Here is a 27,945-nt window from a genome sequence, read left to right as displayed (position 1 = left end):
CCTCTTTTATTCATATTTATGCCATGAGCTTAGCGCCTCTCCCTGTTCCCCACCTTCTGCAGGTAAGTCTGGCTCCACGGCTGCATGTTCCCGTTCCACTGCGACTGGCCTGACCAACCAGTTTCTGCTGTTTGCTTTTGTTCTCTCCTTCTTCTGCTGTCCTGCAGATGACTGCACAGGTCTGGTTCTTCCAAAGGTTTTTTGTCTTTTGTCAATGGATTCATTTTACAGCCCATCATTGCCAACCGTGTGCTCATAGGGAGCTTGATGTGATCATCTCAAGGCAAATTGTCCTGAGATGACTTACTTTACTTGTTTGCAAACTGACACTAAGAACAATAAAACTGAACCCAAATGTTTCTATTTACATTTTTCACTGCATCTATATTCTGGATAATGGTTTGAAACAATAACTTGGTGCACGTTTGGTGGAATGCCTTAAATCACTTATCACACGTGTGATGTTGTGACTTTTGAATCATATGGATATGACAGAAAAAAGGAAGAAACTTTTAGGCAAAATTCTTGTTTAAAGTCTAACGCTGCAGGGTGGGTGATTGCACATTATTGTGAGTCCCGGTTTCGATCGAGACAAGACAGCCCTGACTCAGTTTGTGCATGAGGGTTGGATTTTGTATTTCTTGATAGAGAACTTCATAACTAAATAGAAACGTTTATGACTGCCTTGCAGCTGACCTGATGCTGGTGGGATCTTTACTTAAAGCAATCTCGCACGTGCTAGCTGTATTTTCAGAGACTCCGCGAGAATCGATAATCAGCGCGACCTTCGATCAGTGTTCATCAAAACTTCAAACAAACAGCAAAAAAATCGAGACGAGACGACACTCAAGATAAATTGAGTTCAGATATCCTGAGTTTACCTAAGTGTAACGAGCCTAATTTATTCACTGTTTGCTCGCGCGCCTCCGCCTCCTGCACACTGACGTCGCGCTTGCGACGCGCTTTATTTTGCAGCGGCGGCCCTTCAGCTGATGAGGAGGAGGAGACGACGACTGCAGCTTTATTATCCGGCTCTCGGTTTAAGTGTCGTCGCTGTGCTTCAGCACGGGGACGGACGTCGCTGCTGGAAGACGCTATAGACCGCCCCTGCTGATTTTAATCGGCTACATCTTGGGCTACTTTGCCAAACAGCCACGCCAAGGAGCGTTCACGGACTGGATCGCACCTGCCGCGGAGAATGGACAACAAAGACTGATCCACGGCTCTGCGCTGCAGCAAACCGAGCCAGGCTGCCGACGGTTCCTCAAACGAGTATCTTTTTTTTTTTTAAGGCATACGAGGGGCTTGTGCAGTAACTGTACGATTAAGTGCACCAAATGCGCTTTTTGGACCTCCGCGTTGTAGGCCGAACCTAACCGATCCGTAACTGGCTCGTTTAATTATAGCAACGCTCGCACGCGTTTCTACTTCGGCTCGGACATCCAGTTTATACCAGACGTTATTAGAGGGTCGAGGTTCGCTCGGGACGATAACCAGGCCGTCTAAGTGGGTTTTTCTTTTTCTTTTAAATAATATAACGAGCATCTCTGAACACAGATACACACAGAGACCAGTTTGACTGCCGCCGTCAGCCGTCCCGTGTTCGATGAGCCTCTAAAGAAATCAGCAGAACTATGTGGGTCAGTCCAGAAGATGTGTTACTGGCGGGCGCGTTATGGATCACCGAGAGAGCGAACCCATATTTCATCCTCCAGAGACGGAAAGGCCACGGGGATGGAGGCGGAGGACTGGCGGGTGAGTCCTAAATACGGGCTGTCGGCATTAATTTACACTAAAAAGCAATTATTTCTTTAATTTGTTGTGACGTGAAGGCGATGGTCATTGTCAGCGGTCATCGTGCGCCAAGCAAAGTGTGTTTTGGTTGTCGGAGTTCAGAAAACCCATGGATGAGAGCACCAGCTGCCAGATGGCCTTTCACCTCCAGCAAAGAAGTGATAACTTTGTTAATTGATTTGTCAAAGTTTGACCAAGTTTGCTGACATCCTAAAAACAAACAAACAAAAAAAAAAAAAATCAGGGCAAAGAGCAGCACACATCCACGTGTGACCATACATCTATCACACAGATGATATAATGCTTTATCATCAAGCAATATTTGATATTCCTGCCTGCAAGAGAAATTAGATTTCAGCCACAGCAGCACAAACAGTGCAGACTATGCCCTCATTTGTGTTGCTGCTAATGGACCGAGGAGCCTCAACAAAAGTGAATCTGTTTGCCCACCAACCAGAGACCCGGTCTGTTTGCTTGTTCATGCTGAATCATTCCCCTTCTTCCTTTCCTCCTTCCCTCCTCCTCCTCCTCTCCCTGTCTTGCTTCATCCAATATGGGTCAAGCAGTAGGAATAAGAGGAGTAGGGACAGGTAACTGAAATGATTGGCCAAGGTTCACTGTTTGAAATCCTGATGTCTGGCTTTCTTTAAGAATTGGGAAATTTAGGTGATACCTTGACCTGGATTCAGCTGATTGCTGTTTATCTCAACATGTGGTGCTGACACAAGTTTAACTGACGAGAGAGGCATTTGTTCATCTCTGTGGGAATCAAGTTTATTGTGGTTTTGGCACCTGGGATAGCTGTGATGGCCTGATTAAGTTTCACAGCCCCCAGATATGATCTTGTGCCCCCAGAGTCATTGTGTGGTAATTTGCCTAAATATTTTATTCAGGATATGCGTAATCATAGATCTCTATCATGGTCTGGTGCTGCTTCTTACTTTTCTGAATGGTTGTTTAGGGTTAGGGTGGTGAGAACACTTACCACCTTTTCTTTGATAATGCAATATATCAAAAATATGCACTGGTATCAACAAAAAAAGAAAAACTCATTTTTACAGATGAGTCTTTTCCCACCGTCTCTATATGTGTAAAAAAAAAAGAAGCTTTCTGTGCTGCATTTCTTACGTTAAGTCCTGCCTCTTGTATGCTTTACTCACTCACCGCTCTCACGCTGCTCTGCTGTCAGCTCTGTGAGTGAACTGGTAACATTAAATGGTCGAGAGTCTATGTATGAAAAAGATATTAGATCACTCTCGAAAGTCTTGTCGGTCCTGATCCCGAGAGTATGAAATATCCATCCATTCATTTCCAACACCTGCTTAATCCTGTTCAAGGTCAGGCTGGAGCCTATTCCAGCTGCCATTGGATGAGAGGCACATGATGCACAATCACACTTACTCCTATGTTCAATTTAGAATCACCAATTAGCCTAAACTTGAACTTGCAAGAACGGGAGACACTGTCACAGAGACAAATATGAAATCACAATTGAGAGACCAGATTAAAGACAAAGAAATGGAACAATAGATAAATAAAACTAGAAATTATTCAGTCCTTTATAAAAAAATAAAAAAAACTTTGTGTTCATTGATGCACAGATCTGGTAAGATGTTGTCATAGGGCGAAGGCAGTTCACATCAAACCTTAAGCCAGGTCATGGCTTCATACCCAACAAAATCACTACGTTCGTCATAAATGTGGTGTAAAATATTGGTGTTAAGGCTTTCTTTGCTATCTATGAATAGACAGTCAGCATCCTCCCTATCTCCGCTGAGTTCTTGCTTGGCAACGCAATAGTGGTCTTTAGGGATGATGTCATGGTTATGTAAAACCAAAGCTTGCTGACTTGCCTTGTGTGCCAGTTGGCACAGTGGCGCTACCCTCAAGCCTCTCTTACAAGAGGAAGGGGAGCCACCATCAGCACCAGGATGGAGCGTTTACTTATTAGGGCAGGTGCTCCCTTGTTGGAGGCCGTGGAGGGCCTGTGAGGTTCTATGGAGAGTGGCAAGTGTGCGTTTGATTTGAACACCGGTTGCTCCAGCACCTAATTGCATTGTCTTGAGGATGACAGCGTAATGACACACGAATGCAACAGCTGGATGGGAAATGGCAGAACTATGCACAGAGTACCTGGGAAAACGAACAGTTCAGAGAAGGTTCTGAGTAATATGATGACAGAAACTGGATGGCCATCTTTTGGAAATTCCTCCAGAAACCTTTCAACCAGTAATTTTTAGACTGGACACCCCCCCGTCTCAGTTCCACATTTAACACAACTGTATTACATCTTCCTCCACTTTCAGAGGATTCCACTTGAGGTATTTGACCGGATAAGAGGCTTATCCTAACACTTATCCAAGCCACAAACATGAGATGAATAAATGAAAACGGAACACGAAAATTCACCGCTCTAGTGTTTATGGACCTGAGAAAATACCCTCACAACCAAACTCTCCTTGAGTTTTCCTTGACGATGGCTTCTTCTAAACATTTGTCAGAATTTGCTTTTGCAAATGTAAGTATGCAAAATGTGAGAAGCCCTCTGATTTGCATGTTATTTCCATGAAACTTTTAACAGTTTTTACTGTATACGTTCATCTTTTTCCAGTGTTGTACATGTATAACATGTTGTTTGAAAAGGCAGATGCGCAGTTCTTGGAGCTTCTTTTAGGCTTTTTGTTTTTCATAAATGTCACCACGATTGTGTTGTTATGGGATGAATAATGTAAAACAAAACATCTATTCATCAGTCGGTAAATAAACTCCAGGCCATCGTCTCACTTATTACTTGACACAAGGGATGTTAAGAGCATTCAGTTGCACAATAATATGTGTGAGACTATGACACACCATTTCATGATACAGCTTATTAATTCTGTATATTTACCAAGTGTCAGACTGATTCGATCCACGTGTTCTGTAGGCTTCGTCTTGCGCATTAAAGACCGCTCTTTGATGTCAGCTGTAAATGCTGAGGAATGGTGCTGGTGGGTGCAAATGCAAAAAGATATATGTAAATGTTTTGTTTTTTTTGTTTTGTTTTTTTTTTGTTTTTTTAAATGCTGACGTTCTTGTTTCTTGTTCTTCCCCTACTTGGAAAACACACTAATCAGAGTCTGAGAATGTGATTTGTTTTGCTGTAACAATGGGGACATCTGATTCTGGCCTTTTCTCTGAGTAAACGGGCTCTAAGTGTCACATGATTTTTATAGCTCATTCTATTCAGCAGCCGATTGCTCACTCTGAGAACTTTTCCAGTCGGCGACAACACGAGGAGGGTGCACCATTCCAACAGCTTTGTTTCTGAAATTGTGTGTTGTCTTTGTGGCCCACTCATTCAGTGTGGTAAGAAATGCCACTGTAAAGGCAGAGGTGTGAATTGGAACAAGTGGCCACATGTTTTGATGAGTTATCGCTGCTGAGACGTGATGTTTGGTGACCATAAGAGGAAAACCTGACTTTAAGCTCCAGGCGGAGACCTTTAAGCAATGACTGAGGTGATGCCAAAACTCTACCATAACCACCAGACTGTGGAAGCAAAAAGAATAGCTTTACTTCTTTATGTTTTTGGGTTTACAGCAGTCTGCCAACCAAATGAGCGGTGGTCTCACCTGAGCTTCCTGTGTTAAACCTCAGCTCACACGTAGACTGCGCCATTCCCTCAGCTCAATCAGCTGTTTTTCACATGTTTTTACCACAAGACTGCTCAACAAGGCTGTAGATTCTAACAAGTTTTTTTTTTTTGTTCTCACAAGTGTAGGAGGTTTTTGTAGCAATTTAAAGTGAGGTCAATGTTTGAGTGTCAGTTAAAGGAGCCATGGCATGAAATTTTCCCTTTTTTAAGGTTGTTTAACATTAATATGATTTCCTCTAGCCTGCCTGCGGTCCCCCAGTGGCTAAAAATGACGATAGACCTAAACCATGCAATGGAAATTATTCTCCGCCTTTGGAAATGTGACAATGCAGATGGCCTGATCGGGAAAGCCGCCGCTTATGACGTGGCGCCTCTTATGACGTGGAGGTTATTTCCTCCCAGAGCTAATATATGGCTATGCCAAAACTGCCTTTCCCCGCCCACAGCTCTTTGGCCAGCTCATTGCTCTGTACATGCCGCCCGCTTGTATTCGCGATCTCATTCTCTCGGTCACTACCCACAGCTCGTGACCATAGGTGAGGGTAGGAACATAGATTGACCGGTAAATCGAGAGCTTCGCCTTCTGGCTCAGCTCCTTTTTCACCATGACGGGCCGGTGCAGAGCCGCATCACTGCAGACACCGCACCGATCCGCCTGTCAATCTCCTGCTCCATTCATCCCTCACTTGGGGAAGAATCTCATTCCCGAGAGTAAGTAATTTAACGCTCTATAATTGTGTTGCTTTCCTGTATGTTCAGTATAGTTATATATCTTGTTACCACAAGAAAGGGTTTGTATTGTTAGCTATGCAGCTAATAGCATCTGCAAGCACTTATCTCTGCCAACTGGGCTGTTGGAGGTGTTTGCATGCCCATGAGATGGTTAGCTCGCTCATTTTAGACCAAAACCCCCTACTTCAAGCTTACTGAAGAAGAATGAATCCGCAAATTCAGTGCATTTCATCAGGATAATGATTCATTCATGGTTCCAGCGCTAGCGCTACTTGCATCTTTGCAAACCAGAGCAATCAGATGAGAATGTCAAAATCCTCACTCCTGCTTTCCCCTTCACGCACGCTTTTTTTGTCGTCTTGCTGTGTCTTGTGTAGCTCTTGCTTGATGTTTGACTGTGTTAGGAGAGTTGTTCACTAACTAGTTCGTCATATTGTCAAAGTAAGCTCATTTCAACAGGTTTCGCTAGTTTTACGGCATAGGGCTGCCGTGCCATCTACGTGCCATAGCGATTCACAAAACATTTGCGCATGGCGCCACGGGCGTAAGTAAGGCCACACCCCCACTAAACAGCTCATTCTGAGGATCCTAAGGAAAGCTCATTTTTGGGGCTGGCTGTAATTCTGCACCAAGGCAGAATTTTGGGGAAAAAAACTCAGATACAGTATAAGGGGACCACTAAAGCCTATAAAAATATATAAAACCCTACATTTATTTTCATGCCATGGAACCTTTAAAGGGGAACTCCGGGGCATTTGAAGCGCATTTCCATTGCTAGAGGTTGTCAAATACTGATAGTAGGACACAGAGAGGTGCAAATCTGCGCTCCCTGTGTGGAGATCGCGCTGTTCGCACACCCTGTCATGCGAGGCTAATACGTGGTGGCTAAGGGGCAAATTCTAAACCTTCCATGTAAAACAACAACTTGCACACTGCAGAAACGTCACACCACTTTATAAACCATCCGACAATAAAGTCACAAGCCTTACCATCAAAACCATATGCATGGTTCTCACATTACTGGCATGGGGACGTTACAAAACAACTTTATAAACAGCATGTAACTCACCGGTTAGTTGTACGCTCGCGCATGTGAAAGCCCAAAAGAGTCGAGGGACGATAATCCCATATACAAAACAATTATCTTCTCTAGAAAAACTGTGTTCAAGTATTTAAAACATTAAAACAATATTACTGGGCATGTATTTTTGTAATGTTTTAAATACTTGAACGCAGTTTTTCTAGAGAAGATAATTGTTTTGTATATGGGATTATCGTCCATCGACTCTTTTGGGCTTTCACATGCGCGAGCCTACAACCAGCCGGTGAGTGACATGCTGTTTATAAAGTTGTTTTGTAACGTCCCCATGCCAGTAATGTGAGAACCATGCATATGGTTTTGATGGTAAGGCTTGTGACTTTATTGTCGGATGGTTTATAAAGTGGTGTGACGTTTCTGCAGTGTGCAAGTTGTTGTTTTACATGGAAGGTTTAGAATTTGCCCCTTAGCCACCACGTATTAGCCTCGCATGACAGGGTGTGCGAACAGCGCGATCTCCACACAGGGAGCGCAGATTTGCACCTCTCTGTGTCCTACTATCAGTATTTGACAACCTCTAGCAATGGAAATGCGCTTCAAATGCCCCGGAGTTCCCCTTTAAGACCCAGAGGAAGATATCCTCACACACACACGACTAAACCAAGTGTCAGCTTCTCTCAATAGTTTTGTTGTGTTTATGACTCAAGTTAACCCCTTTGAAAATATTATCCTCAACCTTGTGAAGTGGGTTAAGTGCCGTAAACTACAAGTAGTATTCATTGTGTATCCATCAGGGCATTGTGACTTATGAGTTGAAGGCAGTCAGTAACATCTAGTACAGCACCACATCACCATTGGTTAAGCATAACTAAAAAAAAAAACTCACTTTAAGGGATGTTTAGGAGCTACAAGGTGATTTATTGAGGCCCAGACCTACCTTTAATTTTTTTTGTTCTTCATTGTTTTCTTGAGCTCTCATTGGAATAAAGAATTTACTTTAACGAAACGAGAGGAGTTGGTGAGTGCTAAGCTGCACAGAGGTGCTTCCTCACCATGCTGAAAATAAGAAAGCTCTTCAGCTTCCCTCCCTTTTTTCCTCCCCTTTTTTTTTCTCTCTCTGCATGAGTCATACTGTTTGCCGCTCAGAGCTGCAGTTGAACATACAAACCATCCCTGCAAACCAGGGAGACTATTTACACCAAACAATTAAACTTACAATAATGCAGCGGCCACTGGTGAAGCCCTCAGATATTTCCTTAACCATAGAAAATTACTAAATAGCTGTCCTGCTGATAAGATATTCATAATGAACACAATAACAAAGTAATATCTCAAATGGAGACGAACGAAATTCCTGATAAGGCATTAATTAACAATTCTTACAATGGTCCATCAAATCTGCAGTTTTAACTAATGAGCTGTTAAATGTGCCCTTTTGTTGATAAGTAAAGTTTTCTATCAGTATTTTTCACTAAAAGTCTTCGCCCTTCTTTCCTGGCTTTATGAGAACATTTTTTCTTTCTTTTTTTTTTGTTGTTGTTGTATTGTTGCCACCATAAGTGGAACAATGTGCTGATACTGGCAGGAGTGGGTTTCAAGAAAAAGTATTGTCCATATGCGTCTGCACATGTATGTGCATGAGGGAAAGCGTGTTCCGACTCAGGATTCTGTTGCTGATTGTGCAGTCTGTTTTTAATAAAATGCTCCATACCGGGTGGGGGGGCGGGGGGGGGTGACCTGTTGGATTAATGAAAATACTCCAGCTGTTAAAAAATGTTCTTGCACAAAAAATGGCCCAAGGCAACGCAGCAGAGGCCAAAAAAACCTGCATTTTAGTTTGTAGCAAAGCCCGCCTTTCAAACTCAACCTCCTCGGTTTGTAAGTTAAGCTTATGAGAGAAGTTTAAGAGCCCACGCCGAGTTAACTTTGATGGTGTTAACGTTCATCTGCTGTCACAAGTCAACTGGGATACTTAGACTTTGTGGAGCATTAAAACCTTAAAAGACAAAGCCGGAGGAGGATAGATAACAGTCTGTTATTTTATACAACCTGACAACTCAAGTGGGTGCCTACTAACAGGGTTACAGCAGTAATCAATTAATCAATACATAAATAACTAATTTATTAACCTCATGAATACTATATGGTTGACTTATTTAAAAACTATGGTTATGTGTAGTAATTATAGAAATCTAGCCCAGAGACCCCTCAAATGAAGAATACTGCTCTAATGTGCCTAAAAAGTAAACAAAACCACACAATGTAGAGGAGTTTAAACCGGAGGATGTTTTTCAAATCTTAAATATCAAGATCTCATCATTTTCCCCTTTAGTTTAGGCATCACAGAAATGGCTTTATCGTGTTTTTTTCTGTGGTTGGTACATGTGTTTGGGGAATATTGTTAACAACAGATTTATAAAAAGCTTTTAGTCATAAGTCGGTATTATCGTTTTGGGACAAACAAGAAGTCTCTCTGTTTAGCAGTAGTTTGAAGATAGCCTAAAGCCAACGGCTCTCCTCCCTGTGCCTTTACTATTAAATAACAGTGTCCTTGTTTCTCGCAGGTTTGCTTGTTGGGACCTTGGATGTCGTTCTTGATTCCAGTGCTCGGATGGCCCCATATAGGATCCTCTACCAAACTCCTGACTCTTTAGTGTACTGGATCATTGCCCATGGTATGTGCATCTTAACCCTTGGCACCACACCTGAGAAAGTACATGCAGACGATGCAGAGCAAATCATTAAAATTCAGGGGAAGTATTTTCAGAATTCGGTATGTTGACTTTGACTCCCTCAAGTGCTGCACCTTTTAGTATTAGAGTGGGTATGTGCTACTCAGTATGGACCCCTCTGTAATTTATCCCCTGCACTACCCTCCCCCAGCTTCTACACAAGACACAGCGCTTTAACATCCAGCCTTTTACCATGTTGAGTGCATTACATGATGCCCTGGTGGTTTTAGAGAGCAGGATTAGAGCAGCGTGTGCAGGAATCAATGTTTTTCAGCTAGTCACTTGATGTATTTTCATTACAATCTTTTGTCGTCAGCTGGTTAACAAAAAAACGAAATCTGCAAGTTCTTGTCTTTGCCAACTTCAAATTGCTCTTTCCTAGTTTTGGGAGTAAAGGTGCGTTATAGACAGCTTGTGGTGGTAATTCATGCAAATTAGCAGCAACATCCCTGATTGCTTACGAGCAGCACACTTTTCTGCTCCGTCATCTGTATTGTACCACTGCTGCAGGTGAGGATTCATTGGATTCATTTCAGATATGGGGAAGGAAGGGTGCTGGAAATCAAATAGGTGACACTCCACATGAAATATACCAGTTTGCTATTTGAGAAGCTGTGAATGAAGATCAAGCTGCTGACCTTTCAGTCAAGTGCATTGAGTACTCAGCAGTTTCAGTGTTAGTTTTTTAAAGTGGCCATTTTATGATATGATGTTTTCTCTCTCCTACAGTGTGTTATAAAGCTTTTCTTTACAAGTAAAATGTCTGAGGAGTTACAGGGTCCAAAGTTAAGACCATAGGTCATTATTCAGAAGACACAGCTCGTCAATTCAATGCAACACCTTTTTTTGTAGTCTTTCTTCCTTTACTTTTCTTCCTTTACTTTTTCTTCACTTTTCCTGTTTCTCCCTTGGCCCTAAGGCTATGGCTACACGGAAACGTTTTTCACTGTAACCGATACTTTTGCTTATCGTTTGGCTGTTGCGGCCACACGGAGCCGGCGTTCCCACTACCCCAAAACGATGGTTTTGGAGAACGGGTTCCAGAGTGGGAAGATCTGAGAACGGCGTCGTTTCGTTTCCATTGTGACAGCCAAAACGGATTTGTTTACATCTGCATCACAGCCACATGGCCAACGCCAGTGACGTATACACATACGTCAGTGACCAGAACAAAAAGCGGCTTCCATTCAAAATCTGGAAGAAGAAGACAACACAACAAAGACAGACAGCGATCATCATGGACCCCACAACATTGATAGTAGCACTGCTGCGGACACTGCTAACTACAGCGGCATTGTTGAAGGAACAACGTGAGCTTCGCGCTGGTGGAAGTAGGGGCGTACACGCATGCGCATTGCTTCTTCTATTGTTCTGGTGTAACCGGTGGGGGTGGCTTACAGCGCACATAGAGGTGTGGCGTGTGTACTACATCGTTTTCATCGTTTCCAGCTTTCCTGTGTGGTCGCAATAAGTTTCGTACCCGTTTTTAAAAAAAAAACCTAGTTTCGTTTCCACTCTACTCTGCAAGGCAGGGTAGAATGTCCATTTTCTTTCGGGGGGAGATCTAGCAATTGTGATTATTCAGCTATCCAAATGCCCTTCAGTGCCCCATTTCTTTGACTAGAGGACCACTACTCTTTGATACCAATGAAAGAAGCGGCAGAGCTATGTGGTAGAGACAAGAAGAGGAACTGGGATTGGACGTGAACCTGAAGGAGGGAGGGCTTAAAGATACGTGAACTAAACGAGAGCATTTTAGTTGGAGGATGACGAAGTGCTGCAGAATTGTTTGATATGAGAAATATGTGTTGTTGAGCATTAAAGCATGTAAACTTGTTCTAATTTACCCTGAAAATAAAAATGTAAACTTAATTCACAAATATCTTCGCTATTTACTGTATTATTGACTGCAGTTTACTTGAAGCTGACGTACTCAATTTGCTTGTTTTAGTTGACCAATAATCCAAAACCACACATTTACAAACATCAGTTAATTATGCAACTATATAAGAAGTTGGATGCTGTGGAGTTATTGAGTGAAACAAACAAACCAAAAAATCTGATTTAAAATAAAAAATGATAATAATAAAAAATAAAAAATCTCTGACACTCTAAAACTTACTTTGAAGCAGCATCAAGTGTACTCCACGTGCACTCTCATCAATTCCTCCTCCCAGTGATGGCAGGAGAGTGGAGCAGTCTGGCAGACACAGCTAATGCAGTCAATGTGCTCTCACTGCAGGGATAATGGTCCACAGTGGCAGCCATTACTGCTCTGTTTAGTTTCTCCCATGGCCTGAGGATGAGTTTTAATCTCACAGCTCGGTGGTAACAACATTTTCTTTTTAATTGCTGTAAAATAAAACAAAACAAGCAAAAAAGGCATGAGAGGGTATGCATGCAGAGGGTATGCTTTTAATTATTATTTGTGACCTGCTTGTTTTCTCTGCCAAACTAAACATTAGATTAGAACCGTACACATGCAGTATATTTGTCTTTTATCCTTTAGGCTATTGTTTTTGCTAAAAAAAAAACTGCACTGAAAAACAAGTTAGCAAAAATAATGGTTAAGGTTATTCTGGGTCTCCTCCTATTCCCACATTTTAGAAGTTACAATGTTAAAAAATATCTCAAATTTCCACAAGGCACGGTGGCACCCTACCACCACTGTACTTCTGAAACAGTCATGCTCCTTGTGTGAACTTTCTCCCGAGCACTCAAACCCCCCCTTCTCCCTCCGCTGCAGGAACCTCCCGTAAAGAGATCACAGAGCACTGGGAGTGGCTGGAACACAACCTGCTGCAGACTCTCTCCATCTTTGAGAATGAAAACGACATTACCACCTTTGTCAAAGGAAAGGTGCAGGTAAGTGTAGAATTAAAGCCTCAGTTTGATGTTGGGGTTTCAAATTCTTTCGAGGTGAAATAACCCTGTGATTACTGTTATCGTTATTATGGTTAGTTTATTTGTTGGGCACACAGGCAACTTTAATGCGTGCCATTTCAAAAATATACTGAAGGAAGAAGTCATACATAAGATATATCATATATTTTTTAATGATCAAGAAAAAAGTTTTTGTTTTTATAGCGGCTTTGTGTAATACTAAAAAATAGTATTTGCTTTACTTTGTATTTCTTATATTGAAGTTTCAGATGAGGATTTACAAACTAGCTGAAAATACAGCTTACTTCCCCTAATTGCGTGGGAGAATTAGCAAGAAATAAATTGTCACAGTGCAGACATGACAAAGACCAGTTCAGTTTTGAATAAGAATGCAAAAGGTCTATGCAGAGACATGCAACGTTCCTTGTGATACAAGAAAGTTTGAGTAGATGCTGTGGTTGTTGTAGATTTTGATTGGTAAAAAGACAGTTGCCAAGCTTGCAGGGTCCATCATCAAAGCTTGTTTTTTTTTCCTTTGCCTCTAACCAATCAGAGGGAAAGGTTTCTTTTGAAGTGTATTAAAGTCTCTTGCAATTGACCTTCCAGTATTAAAACGCTCTCTGAGGAAGTTTCGTTAAACTGCTGACATGACAAAGCCTCTTAAGTTCCCTATTATGGGAAGAGTTCTTTACATGACACATAAAACAATGTGTAATTTGACATTTGCCCTCTTGATTTTAAAACACCAGTCAGGTATCGTCAGTTAGATAACATCAACCAGATAAGCCGCCACCACCAGCCGTTCCTTCACTACCCTCATTTTTAATGCACCAGCTCATTACCTCAAGCTTTTTTCCTTTCATTTTGCTGCAGGGCATCATCGCAGAGTACAACAAGAACCACGATGTCAAAGAAGATGATGACACAGACAAGTTCAAGGAGGCTAGCGCTAAGTTTCGTAAGCTGTTCGGGATGCCTGACGAAGAGAAGCTGGTCAACTATTATTCTTGCAGTTACTGGAAGGGGAAGGTGCCTCGACAGGGGTGGCTTTACCTCAGCATCAACCATCTCTGCTTTTATTCCTATTTACTGGGAAAAGAAGGTGCATATGAGCGCTTTCATTTTTTTAACTCACACACTTATTTCTTCTTCTTATCGTTATGGTATTGTGTGCTACGGTGCAGTCCTCTTATTGCTATAAGTACAAGTGTAAGTATGAATTAGAGGTAGCAAAAGTTATGTGAAGTGCCTGAAGATAAATGGACACATGGAGGATTATGTGATTCATAGTGGAAAAATGGAAGGTTAATGGAGGGATTGCTTCATCACTGTAGCTTACTGACCCTTATGCTAGGTTAGCTAAGCTTTGTGAAGACATCCAATTTAACTTGCCATCTGTTTAACTTTGTTTGAAATGCACCTTCTGTGTTGCTGTAAACAGCATGTGTGTAAATATATAGTCTGTTGAGAAAAAAGGGGTTGAGAAATTGCTTTGGTAAGTGCATGTCATGCTGTGTCATTTAGTTACATGCTTAGTGTTGCTTATGCTAATCAGCTGTGTGGAGATGGAGGCATGTTAGTTTTGTCAAAACCCTTAAGACTCTTTAACCCTTAAATCTAAATTTTTTTTAGTAGAAACTAGCAGTAACAGGATGCTCAATTTATCTAGCAGATGCCCTCTTATAGAGACATAGCATTTATGGCCTATATTTTTTAGTACTTAATATTATGATTACACTTTTGTCTTGAAGTAATGCTCAGGTAATTCATATAGTTTACAAGGACAAACTCAGAATATATGAACATTCTCAGTTTCCAGAATTTTACTTTTGAGTCTCAAAATATTGGTAGCTTTTGTCTGGATTTCTAAAAATATTATAACAGTCCTCCGAAACTATCCATCTCTTCCTGATTGTCCATGCTTGGGTATTTTTTTATGAATTCTGACTGATTCATGGAGTTGGTTGAATTTTACACATAGTAAATTAAATTAGGTTGACATTTCTCCACATAATTTGTTTCTTTGTCAAAGGGATCAAACAAAAAGGGGATGCTATCTTAGATGGTATGCTAAAGTGGGCAAAACACCATATGATGGATGTATCATTCTCTCACATTTTCAGCCAAACTGGTGGTGCGCTGGGCAGATATCACCCAACTGGAGAAAAGTGCCACCCTCCTACTGCCTGATGTGATTAAGGTGAGCACCCGCAACAGTGAGCATGTCTTCTCTGTTTTCCTGAACATCAATGAGACCTTCAAGTTGGCAGAGCAGCTGGCCAACATCGCCATGCGTCAGCTTCTCGACAACAAAGGCTTTGAACAGGACCGCTCGCTTCCCAAACTCAAAAAGAAGTCGCCCAAGAAGGTGTCTGCATTAAAGAGGTAGGAGCGGGTGTTTGTTAAGAGTAAATCTTGTTTATTTGTTTGCAATGTGTGCATGATTGAACATTTAAAGAAAAGCCTGTTTTACAAAATAGCCAACAATGTGAACAGTAATCCACAGAACATGAGTTATTCAGGGTGAAAGTCTGAAGTGATAATGCAAGTTTGGGTTTTACAGTTTAATTGCAAGAAAACAACAACTCTGTGTTATGAGACAAAAGGATACTGTGATTTTGAACTCTCTGACGAGACTGCGAGTCCTTAAAACTACTTCAAGACCCCAGTTTTGTTCAGTAGATTTTATGCAAGTAAATGTTTTGGTTTGTCTGGAGCATAGTGTAGCATACATCTGGGATTGTGTGATTGATTGGTCCTCTTGAACATTTCAACACAAATATTTCACTATGTAAATAAAATAATTCATCTAGTTTGTATAACGTCAGATAATTAAACGTCTATGCTGCATATCTACACGTTCATGCAAAAATATCTTATCTAATATGAGTTTTGCATTATTTTTTTATTTTTATTTTTTTCAAGAGATCTGGATGCGAGAGCAAAGAGTGAGCGTTACCGGGCGCTCTTCCGTCTGCCCAAAGATGAAAAACTGGATGGACACACAGACTGCACTCTGTGGACTCCTTTTAACAAGATGCACATCCTTGGACAGATGTTCGTTTCCACCAACTACATTTGCTTCACCAGCAAGGAGGAGACGATGTGTAGCCTCATCATCCCCCTGCGTGAGGTGAGTTGTCACGAGCGAGATGCTGAGGGTAAAATGTGTGAATAGGTTTGTATTTGGCTTGTGTGTAGGCAGGTCGTTATCGGTGCCCTTGTATACAAAATGCAGCTGTCATCTTGAATCTGTCACCCAGACAGTTTACAGACATCTCTGGACTGGGTCTCTAATTTTATTTTAAGCTTCTTATGACAGAAATTAGATCTGGGTTGTTCCAAGTGATAATATCTAGTTTGGGGTAGTAAGGCGCTTTGCTTTCATTGCTCTGAGAGCATTAATGTTTCCTAATGTGCTGCAGGTGACCATCGTGGAGAAGGCAGACAGCTCAAACGTGCTGCCCAGCCCGCTCTCTATCAGCACCAAGAATCGCATGACCTTTCTGTTCGCCAACCTGAAAGACCGAGACTTCCTGGTGCAGAGAATCTCTGACTTCCTGCAGCAAACCACCTCCAAGATCTACCTGGAAAGGGAATTCAATGGCAGCCTTAACAGCTCAGATGATGAGGTTAGAATTGCTTTCTCAAGTTTTCTCAAGCAGGGAGATTAAATGCATTCATTCCAAGAAAGTCTGCTTAAACGGCCAGTTTACAGAGTCTTTTATACAAACAGCCCAAATTTAAAGCCTTACTGTTATGCATTTCCAGGTTTACTCCCAGCATGGGTCCCTTCTCTCCAGCAGTCCACAGCACAGTTTGAGTTCAGAGGTTGAGCGCACTTTCAACCTGAATGACAGCAGCGTGCCCACAGCGTCAGAAGCCCTCATGACTATGTATCGCCGGCGTTCACCTGAGGAGTTTAATCCAAAGCTGGTGAGTTAAATTGCATTTGGCAACACTGTAATACCTCACACTGCTCTGATCCATTAATGGACTTTTGTAATCTTTGAATTTACGTTGCTCGCCTTTCATAGTTAGCATTTTCACACTATTACACTGTTTGGGAAATTGAAATGAAAGGTGACTTTATGCAAATAATTGTTTATCTCTTGATTGTCTTGTCCAGGCAAAGGAGTTCCTCAAGGAGCAGGCGTGGAAGAACCACTTTACGGAGTATGGAGAGGGAGTGTGTATGTACCGCACGGAGAAGACGAAGGAGCTGGTTCTCAAGGGGATTCCTGAGGGCATGAGAGGAGAGCTGTGGCTGCTGTTCTCTGGTGAGCAACACACTAATGATTCAGTTCTACACCGCACCTGATGGGCCACACCCTGCATGCTCCACACTCACTTAAACTGAACACCACATGTTGCATATTTCACCCAGATGTTGTGTAATCCTTTTCACAGCTTACTCAAGGTAAGAATTTTATTAGCTACTGTGGGAAAGTTTCTGTAAAGGAGACGGTCATAAATATTTGGTGACATAAATGGTTTTCCATTGATTTAGACAGGGAAAGTCTCACAGGTTGGCAAACTCTTTGTGAAATTTACTTCCCCAAACACTCGAATGCTTTTGCCTGCCAACCTTCATTTAGAATGATGAAAAGCTTCAACGTGAAACTGTTTCATTGTCTGAACTCCAAGTATCATACAGCAGTTCATATATGCTTTTACAGGCAGATTGTAAGGCATTTACTTCTCAGGAGAAACCTAAACTCCTTTTAGTATATATCTGTACTATAGACTGAAGGGGGAAAATATATTAAAAATTAGTTGATTTTTATGTACACCGTAATGCCTTTAGGTGTCATTACATACTCAGCTGGTTTGCATAGATTCAAGAGTTGATTGAGCAGGGAGGAAATAAAAAACTAATCCTGTACAAAAGACTTAACTTGTTTTCTTTTTTTTATGAGCAACAGAAGTTACAATTATTTTTTTTGTGCTTCATCACAAAACTCTTTGTGTGTTCACCACATCAGCTAAAGTTTTAAAAAAATCAGCTCCAATGAGTTTGAAGGCTTCTGACTTTTACTGTGCCTCAACATGCCAAATACTCAGGTTTACGCATGATTTAGTTTCTGTTTACAAGCTCAGTCTTAAGTTGCACACCACCAGCAGCGGCACCTGAGTGGAGCCAGTTTAAAAAAAAAAAAAACTGAGGTACTTGTGGTTTACTCGGCTTGTTCTCTCAGCTGCATTGAGTTCACTGTACTCAGGGTTTAAAAGAGCTATGATCATACTGTAAAGCAAACGCTGTGAATTAAGTAGACTGGTGCTCGGAAAATTTTAGCGTTGATGGGAAAAGATCCGCTTCAGCATTTTCTGAGCATTGTTATGGAGATAACGGGTTAAACCAAGAGGCGTATAACCTTTGTGAGAGTTAAATTAAAATGCAGTTTGAGTCCAGGCACATTCTTTTACTGACTACTGAACTTTTTGCTTTTTTATTTATTTTGTGTAAACAGATGCATCATTGTGATTATTATGAATTGTGAACTGGTGGCCGCAGGGGCCAGTTATTGCACCAAAACTAAAATGTAGATGAAATCAGAAGCGAACAGCGACCTTAAGGCGTGTTTGTAGCAAAGTGAAAAAAAAATCTTTTTTTCTTTGGTACTTTAATTCTCCTGCATGGAAATAATATAATCAAACCGATTTACTTATTTTAGATGTAGAGCAACAGAAGTCTTCATGAGCACCTTTTTGTATCTTATCGCTCGCATCGCTAATACTAACAGTTCTGTTGTTTGTCTAAGGAATTTTACAAAAAAAAGCAGCTTTCAACTACAACTTAATCTCATGTTTTTGTTTTTCACAGGGGCGATCAACGAGATGACCACTCACCCTGGATACTATGAAGACCTGGTGGAGAAATCAATGGGAAAGTACAACCTGGCTACAGAGGAGATTGAGAGGGACCTGCACCGCTCTCTGCCCGAGCACCCGGCCTTTCAGAACGAGATGGGCATCGCTGCTCTCCGCAGGGTCCTCACCGCCTACGCGTTCAGAAATCCCAACATTGGATACTGTCAGGTGCACATACACTTGTTTTTATCTCCACATGAGTGTGCAGAAGCTTGGCAGTCCTTGACAATACTTGATTTTTTTTATTTATTTTCCTTGTCTTGACAGGCTATGAATATTGTGACGTCTGTGTTGCTGCTTTACGCCAAAGAGGAGGAGGCTTTTTGGCTTCTTGTGGCCCTCTGTGAGAGGATGCTGCCAGACTATTATAACACCAGAGTTGTAGGTCAGTATGTGCTTGTGTTATTGGACGTTGAGTTCAGATTTCTTTGTGTTAAACACAATCTTCATGTAACTCCTCTGCAGGAGCCCTTGTTGACCAGGGTGTTTTTGAGGAGCTCGCCTGCGAGTATGTCCCCCAGCTGTATGACTGCATGCAGGACCTCGGGGTCATCTCCACTATTTCCCTCTCCTGGTTCCTCACACTCTTCCTGTCTGTCATGCCGTTCGAGAGCGCGGTGGTGGTGGTGGACTGTTTCTTCTACGATGGCATCAAAGTCATCTTTCAGTTGGCGCTCTCCGTGCTGCATGCCAACATCCACAAGCTGCTGAGCTGCAAGGACGACGGTGAGGCCATGACTGTTCTGGGGAGGTAAGATTTCATTCGTTGAGTTATTTTGGGATCTTTACCAGAGTCTTTCTGCTCTGTGCTTTTTCCTTACCGGTCTTACTTTTATTGATCCCCCTTATATCACTGGCTGACTTCCTGATAATTTTGGGATATCGTTTCTTTTGTCTATCGCAGGTACCTGGACAATGTGACCAATAAGGACAGCACCCTCCCTCCCATCCCCCACCTGCACTCTTTACTGACAGATAACGGAGAGCCACACCCAGAGGTCGACATCTTCAAACTGGTCCGCAGCTCCTATGAGGTATTAAATTTGAACTGTGATGAATGTTTAGAAACCTTTGTCTGTTTGCTTACACATGGGGAGTATTAAGTAGTATTCATTCACCATATTATGTATTTCCGTAGATGTGTAACAGTTATTTTCATAAATCCTACTGGAAATTTCTCAAACTTTTTTTGTTAGCAACAGTGAATGATTAAACAAATAGATTTTACTTGATTAGAAATACATGTGGTGAGATTTATTTATTTATTTTTTATCTCCAAACAGATGTTCAATGAATGTGCATAAATCCTATAATAATATATAATAACTCACTCGCAGGCTAAAAGAACTCAGCCTCTGAGGTCTGGGGCTGAAATTAGACTGAAAAAACAAAATGTCACACCGCTCACAAACGCAGAACCACCGTATGTCCCTATATGCAGACTTGATGGTAGTGATTTACAGAATTGTCTAGTGGCAATAAATGTGTTTTGTTTTGTTCCACTTAGCCTGACAGGGCAGATAGGAAGCCTCGGGACAGATCCCGCCGTCTCCTCAATGTCATGCAGTCATCTGTTTTGTTTCTGATGTGATAGTAGAGTACTATTATGTCTAGGCTGACCTACATTTCTCTTTGTTTCTTTTTCCTTTTGTCAGAAATTTGACTCAATTCGTGCGGATGTGATTGAACAGATGCGTTTCAAACAGAGACTGAGGGTCATTCAAACCATTGAAGATACAACTAAACGCAACGTGGTAAGGACCCACCGGAGCTAAGCAGATGTGTAGAGGTGCACAAGTTGTCATTAAGGTGTAGTTACTGGAGTAGAGTTGCTCAACTGTCATACAGAACAGTAAATGGGAAACTCACCAACTTCAAATTTAGATTTAAGCCTTGAAGCGGATTGAACAACATTCTTTACTTTGCACAGATGACAATACCTGACATTATTGTCTCCCCTCTTTTGTTTCAGGTCAGAACTATTGTAACTGAGACAGCTTTCAGTATTGACGAGTTGGAGGAGCTCTATGTGCTCTTCAAGGTAAGTTGCATGTTAGATGTATACAAAGAATGGAGCTAATGGCAGAGGAGCCTTTGCATTAGTGCTTTAGCTATTTTTCTCCAAATAAACCAGGGTACTATTTATTCCAGCATACGTAATCTTTAAAGCTCCATCCGACTGGAATAAACTACCGCAATCACTCAGATCTATCACTTCTTTTCATATCTTTAAATCATCTTTATTTACTCATTGTCAAACATCCTGCTCTTGTTTTTGATTTTGTTTTTCTGTTGGACTCAGTCTGTCTGAACCTACTCGCCTGTTCCTTGTGCAAGAGTACCTTTTTATATTTAGATTTTTCTACTGTGCTTTACTTTATGCCTTGATGTTGTGTACACAATATGTGTATGTACTGTATCGTATGTAAGAATATTTATGTACATGTGTACATAGGTACTGGTTGGTGGATGGCTTGGCGTGGGGGAGCATTAAGTGTGTGTGTGTGTGTGTGTGTGTGTGTGTGTGTGTGTGTGGTATGGGTATTTTGTGTTTAAATGTTTTGTATCTTGTTTTGGACTTACCTTTAATTATGATCTCATACTACTGATGATTATATATATGTTTTTGTAAGGATCCCCTCGAAAATGAGATGATGCATCTCAAGGGGCTATCCTTGAAATAAACAAATCTATATACTCAGATTATATAGAAGTGAAATTATTTTACATATACACTCTGTCTCTGTTGAACTATATAAACTTGAGAGAAAGTAGTCGTACTTATGTTATGAGTTTAGTTGCATCCATCTTTTAGGACAAAATCAGCTCTGTTCAATTGTTCTGCAGGTATATTAACCCTTACATTTAGGGATTTTTGTCTTTCACTCTTACACTTTGTGTCCCACTGTTCCTTTCTTCAGGCAGAGCATCTGACCAGCTGTTACTGGGGAGGCAGCAGCAACCCCACAGAGCGTCATGACCCCAGCCTGCCTTACCTAGAGCAGTACCGGATCGACATTGAGCAGTTTAAGGGCCTGTTCAGCCTCCTGTTCCCCTGGGCCAACGGGGCCCACTCAGACCCGCTGGCTTTGCGCTTTTTCCGTCTTCTCGATGAAAACGGAGATGCCCTCATCAACTTCCGCGAGTTCATCAGTGGCTTGGGTAAGCAGGGGATGGCTGTGTATTTGTTTGTTTTTTTCCTGTCTTTATTCCTATTTAAATTGATGCTTCACCTTTACAGGTAGTCAATGTGTAACATCTAAAGCTTTGAGGTGTTTTGTAGGTGTTCTGTATCATGGGGACCTCACTGAGAAGCTCAAGCTCCTCTACAAGATGCATGTCTTATCAGGTGAGTGTGTTTGGAGGCATATCAGTGAAATCAGGAAGCCTTCTCCTTCCCTTGCTGGGGTTAAACTCCGGTCAAATCTCAATTAAACTCTCAAACGATTGGCTATGCAGGTCTAACCTTTCAGAATTTGTTGTTTCAGAAGATTATATTGGCCGAAAGGTTGTTTTTTCACAGTTTTCATTCATGTTAAGGCTATTCATCACAGCTTTTGGTAACATTAGAACACAACTTGGATAAAATGACAAAAAAGACATCAGACATGAGACTTTGATATGCCAAAGTAAATGTTAAGTTTTAATTGTTTCCCAGAGATCTCTCATGAACAAGAGGAGCCAGACTCTGCCTTTGAAGCCACTCAGTACTTCTTTGAAGACATTGCTCCAGAAACATCCATCAGTAAGATCAACGTCTTTATGTTGGGGATCAGATTTGCGTTGTTAGACAAACCTTAAATATATGCAGCAAATGTAACCCGAAATGGTGACATTTCCACTTTGAAATCTTGAGACCATATTAGAAACATTTTGGGGATTCCAAGAGTAAAAAAAAAAAAAAAACAATAAAAATGTAGAAGTTCATTAAAGGAACTTTAAACAAATATCTCGCTGGTTACATCTCACATCACACCGCCACGGTGTGTTTCAGGCAGTTCATTTTCTCATCACAAAGCAAAGGAAGTCCTCCTTCCATCCTCCCTCTGTGTTTTCCGTTTTTAATCACACACCGCCATATTTACAGTGTGTTGCACTGTCTCAGCTGACTAAATGTAGAGAAATTGTGCTGTTTACAGCCATGAGGTCTAGAGATTGTAATCATGGTGTTTGCACGAGTGAAATCAGATTTTGTGGTCTTGTGATTTGCAAGGGGAAGATTGCGGTTGTATAGACCGTGGAACCTCAGGCACTACACGAAGCTTGCATTGTGCACACAGACAGTAATGCAAGTAGGATTACAAATGTGTGCATTAGTTAATTTAGTACTGAGCCTGCAGGAGCATCTATGTTGGCTATGCAAGGTGGAGAGAAACTGGCATTTAAAAAGTGAAAAAGAAAATAAACGTGCAGTATATCATTCTGGATATCAGGGATGTGTCATTAGCCTTCAGATGCATATATTTTATCCCACTGTTGATATAGTCATATACACTAGATCTTTGTTCTTTTTTTTTTTTTTTTAACTGCAGTGTTGGACAGCAATGTGACAACCATTTCGTTCTGTGGTCAAGGTTAAAATTTGGCTACCCTTTGGCATTCAGTCATGATGGTCAGGGTAGAGGGTGTAGTGATAATAAAGTAGTTATGATATGCCACATTACACTACATGTGTGTGAGTGTACATGTGAGAGCACAGTAATAGCACTGTCTTCAAGTATAGGTGATCCAGCAAAGTGCTTGGTACTGAATGTACAGTCTGTGTACTGGAACTGGACAGCTGAACCATCTTTACACAGAATTGATATTTCTGACTGAACACATCCGCCGTCATCTCTTCTCAGGTCACGACTCCAAGTGCAGAAGTGAGAAAGACGATGGCTTTGTCAGAGTTACATTCAAGACTGAAAAAGGTAAGAAACCTTTATTGATCTATATATGGACTAAAGATGATCGGTAGTGACTGAACAGTCGAACACTTGATGAAAAATGAACCCTACCAAGCAATGGTTTGGCAGAGCCTGTTTATTTTATATATTTCATAATCCTAGCTTGAGGAGGTGCAGAGATCTTGTTTCCTCTGAGTTCACTTGCTTCATGATATTATGAAACGCTATTTGGGAATTTTTGCCCAGCGAGTAATTAAAAATGTCCACCTGCTTCAGCTTTAAAAACTCTTTTACATTTTTTTTTAATGAATGTTATTTACGAAGTCCTTTGTACATTTTAAAGTGAAGAAACTGAACACTCCTGATTACCGTCATTACCTGAAACTGTGGAGCCAGGAGGCGAAACCTAAACGAGAAAACACTAAAGATCTCGCAAAGCTGAATCAGGTAAGACTTAATCTCCTGCGTGGATTTGTGTAAAGAGTAAGAGTAGGACAGAATAACATTCTTTGGGTTTCTGTCCTTCAGAGCCAGTTCATCGAGCTTTGCAAGACCCTCTACAGCATGTTCAGTGAGGATGTTTCAGAACAAGAGCTCTATCACGCCACAGCCACAGTTACCAGTCTGCTGCTGGAAATGGGAGAAGTGGGAAAGCTCTTCACTTCGTCAGGCAGAAAGGATCACAACCAGGAGGGCAAATCAGAGCCGAGCATGTGCCGGAGAGGCTTCTTGGATCTCAAAACAACCCAGGAGGGTCAGGATTTGGAAGATATCTTTGCCTCTGTTGGACTGGAGAACAAGTCGAGCCCTGGTGAGGAGGGAAAAGGGGGCGAAGGGAGCGAGGCTTTGCCCCCCATGCAAGACATTAAGCTGGAGGACTCGTCTCCGAAAGAAACGGGCACTTCATCCGCCATGCTCATCTCTGACGATGACACCAAAGATGACACATCAATGTCATCGTACTCCGTGCTCAGCGCAGGCTCACATGAGCTGGATGAAAAGCTGCACTGCGAGGACATTGCAGACGACACGGTGCTGGTGCGCAGTGATGACTGCTCCAATGAGGAGAGGAGCAGCCGACCTCACGGCGACAGACCACACGACAAGGGCTTGCCACACAGCACGAGCATAGACAAAGACTGGGCCATTACTTTTGAGCAGTTCCTGGCCTCCGTCCTCACTGAGCAGGCTCTGGTGCATTACTTTGAGAAGCCCGTAGAGGTTGCTGCTCGCATATCTAACGCAAAGAATGTGCGTAAAGTTGGGCGCCCCCTGCTGTCAACGAGTGACTATGAGATCTCACTCTCCGGATGAGATTTGGGTAAAGGACTTGAGCTGTTTTTAAAGGAGAGGAGGATTATCGGTCAGATGTCTTTTCCAGAAGAATGAAGGTCAATGTAAAATGTGAGTGTATGATAGTTGAAAGAATGTGACCAAAACAGCAATGTATTTTATCAGAAATGAAAGACTTTTACTATAGCAATCAATGAATTCTGTCCAGCGAAGATGGAACAGGACATTAACTTGTGATCTGCTCTGATGAAATGGGTGTGTACACATAGTAGTTGTACTTTATAAGACATTAAGCATAAGTGTTAATATTCTAATCTCCTGTACTCTTAGGCTATGTAGATGTAAATGTCCACAGATACAGTGCAATTACAAACTGGGATATTGATAGTCTACTGTGCATACGATTGCTTATCTTTACATCTGGTCGATCTGTTGCTTCCTTACTTTATGATTCCATTTGCTGCTAATTAATACTTTTTTGTTTGTCTCTCATGAAAATATGTACAACTACAAAACAAAGCTGGGGAAATTCAGTGGGAAATTGAAATCAACGTGTCGTCGTGCAAACTCTACTGATCACTTTAGTCCAACGTGTCACAATGTGCTTATCCTCTTTACACGCATAACTGTGACCTACTGGGTGTAAAACTGAGGTTCCCTCAAGTTCATTTTCTCCCCTTGCCATCAGTTTAAAAGATATTCGTACAATAACGTCAAGGTAAATAATATGGATCATGTTGTTGTCTGAAAAGAAAACAATTCATGCCTCGATTTGGTTTTGAAGCCAAAAGGAGAAAATTACACTAAAATGCTGTTCAGAGTCTGCACTTTCTTTATGTTTCTTTATGTATTAGTGGATGACTTCATGTTTACAAAATGAAGTCATCCACTAATACACATTTGCTTGCCTTTTACCAAGCTTTTAATGTCCGCACTCCAAATAATTTTTTTTAACACTTGTGTTTCGTATATTTCTACGTTTTTTTTTTTTGTTTGTTTGTTTTTTTTAATGTGAATACATTAGATTGTACTGTCCAGGTGTTACTACCCTTGATCCTGGTGCATTGTGTATCACTCCATCTAATTAAAAATCACAGTGTCATTGATGCAGCGCTGTCCTCAAGCCTTTTATTCACCAAATTCATCGAGCCACAGTGTGATGATGAACACACAGTGCGTCACTGCCACCTGGTGGAAGAGAAGCCTGCTCACCTACCTCCATTTCTTCCAAATGTTTCACAGAAGCACAACTGGTGTATTGGTTTGGGTTTAAGGTAGTTTAGGTTGAGCTGTTATTAACAAAACCGAGGTATACACGTTCTCAAGGTACTTCAATTAATTATATGTTTAACTTCATGTTCATTTGAAGTCATTTCATAATCTGTTCAAACTTTTTAAGCTTTTTTTAAACACTCAAATAAATTATTTTCTTCACTTCACTTACCAACTCCATTGTATTTGGGGAAATAAAAAATCTAGAGTTTAATGCCAACGACACGCTCAAAAAAGTTGCAGAGGAGATATATTTATCATTGTGTTACACCAGGCTTCCCTAAAACTGAGGATTCCCAGGAAACTGTAGCCGTTTTACGGAAGAATTATTTCTGAACGTGGGATGTCAGCTGCTCAACACACTGCGGTGGTTGCTGTTTTCTAATTATCTTCTTCCTGATGCAACAACATTTCTGTTGGATTCAGATCTGGACTGTAGGCGAGCACACACACACACACACACATTGTGTCCATGGAGCTACTCTGTTGTAAGATGCGCAGAAAGAGGTCTGACGTTGTCCTGATGAAATGACCACGGACCTCCCAAGAAAATACAACTTGGAAACTCAAATGCCTCCGTATCAGGGGTGCCTTCACATCACGGATACAGACGCACCGTCATACATAACAGAAGCTGTCTTTTTTTTTTTTTTTAAGTCACCTTTTGTGTATTACAGCCTGGATGGTCCTCTTCATCTTTGGCACACAAAGAACCAACATAAATCATTCCTTAAAAGCAGATGTAACATGGACTCATTGGACCATAGAACATGTCTCTGTTATTATTGTGTCCAGAGAAGTACAATGTGTCTCTGAAGAGTTTTATCAGGGGTTTTTTTTTCCTCCTGTGTAATACAGTTTCAGATTACTTATCTGGAGGCAGCAAGTGGGCTGTGTTGCTTGAAAACCGTTTCCCTGGGTACTGCTGTGGCCATGGGGAGATATTGATCACATTCACAGGAAGGTGAATCCATTTGCATGGAATTACCAAATTTTAGAGTCAGAGGGGCAGATCTACACTTTTCAGGAAAATTCTAAGTTAGTTAAAAAAGGCTATTTGGAAATGTTTCATTTAGCATAAGAGATGTACTTATATCTTCGGCCTGTCCACTTTTATTTGGGATTCTTGTCAGACAAAGTTTCTAAGAAATAATACAAAGCTATTTTAAAAGTGTTGTTTGTTTTTGTTTTTTCTTAATTTAGAAATGAAATTGCTCAAAAAGTAAAAGACATGTGCATCTAATATTTGTTCTCTTAATCTGCAACAAACACATGGTTATTTGAGCAGTTTCAAGGCCACTTGTGATATAATCTGGTAGAAACTGGCCTGTAAAGGTGGCTCAAGCAAAAAAAAACAAAAAGTCAAATTCAGCATAATCTGAACAGGTTGAGAATCAGACAACCTAAACGCTAAACAAAGTAAGAGAAATAAGGAATAATTTAAAAAAACTCAAATGTGAGATCTACAAATTTTGATTAAAAAAATAATAGATCAATGAGCTGCTATTTGAAAATGTTGAAGGAAAAGACATGGAGCTCTCGAGGGTTGCCTGTTGTATAGCTGAAGTGGGGGAAATGTTTAATTAAAAGGAACAACCACGAAAATTCCTGCAATTGATGACTTACATTAAGACAACCCCCACCTCCCCAATATATGAAATCAGAGACTATTGCCCACGGCAGTGGCAGCAATGTGCACCTTAAACCTCAGTAATTTACTCTGCCTCACTTTCTGTAAAGACCAAACACACTGGGGTTGTGGCCAAGGTTAACCAATCACAGCTCAGTGAGCGCCCTCACCAC

General features: G+C 41.3%; 1 protein-coding gene across 2 annotated transcripts; it reads left to right on the top strand.

The window, feature by feature from the left end:
• The first annotated feature begins 982 nt into the window (after positions 1-982).
• tbc1d9 (TBC1 domain family, member 9 (with GRAM domain)) lies at positions 983-25,985 on the top strand. 2 transcript variants are annotated; one of them, XM_075463108.1, is made up of 21 exons: positions 983-1,755; positions 9,767-9,877; positions 12,681-12,799; positions 13,691-13,919; positions 14,941-15,202; positions 15,743-15,950; positions 16,243-16,449; positions 16,589-16,753; positions 16,947-17,097; positions 18,642-18,856; positions 18,956-19,073; positions 19,154-19,439; positions 19,593-19,722; positions 20,344-20,442; positions 20,661-20,729; positions 21,610-21,850; positions 21,972-22,037; positions 22,347-22,433; positions 23,533-23,601; positions 23,921-24,024; positions 24,106-25,985. In XM_075463108.1, exons 1-21 carry the CDS (start codon positions 1,635-1,637, stop codon positions 24,889-24,891), a joined length of 3,843 nt encoding a protein of 1,280 aa, XP_075319223.1. In that variant the 5' UTR covers positions 983-1,634; the 3' UTR covers positions 24,892-25,985. The 2 variants fall into 2 exon arrangements, with proteins under 2 accessions (XP_075319223.1, XP_075319224.1); XM_075463109.1 differs by lacking the exon at positions 22,347-22,433.
• The last annotated feature ends 1,960 nt before the right edge of the window (positions 25,986-27,945 follow it).

This window comes from Odontesthes bonariensis, chromosome 4 (genome assembly GCF_027942865.1).
Source record: "Odontesthes bonariensis isolate fOdoBon6 chromosome 4, fOdoBon6.hap1, whole genome shotgun sequence".
In the NCBI taxonomy this organism is placed as follows: Eukaryota; Metazoa; Chordata; class Actinopteri; order Atheriniformes; family Atherinopsidae; genus Odontesthes; species Odontesthes bonariensis.
This window is presented reverse-complemented; position numbering and strand designations above follow the sequence as displayed.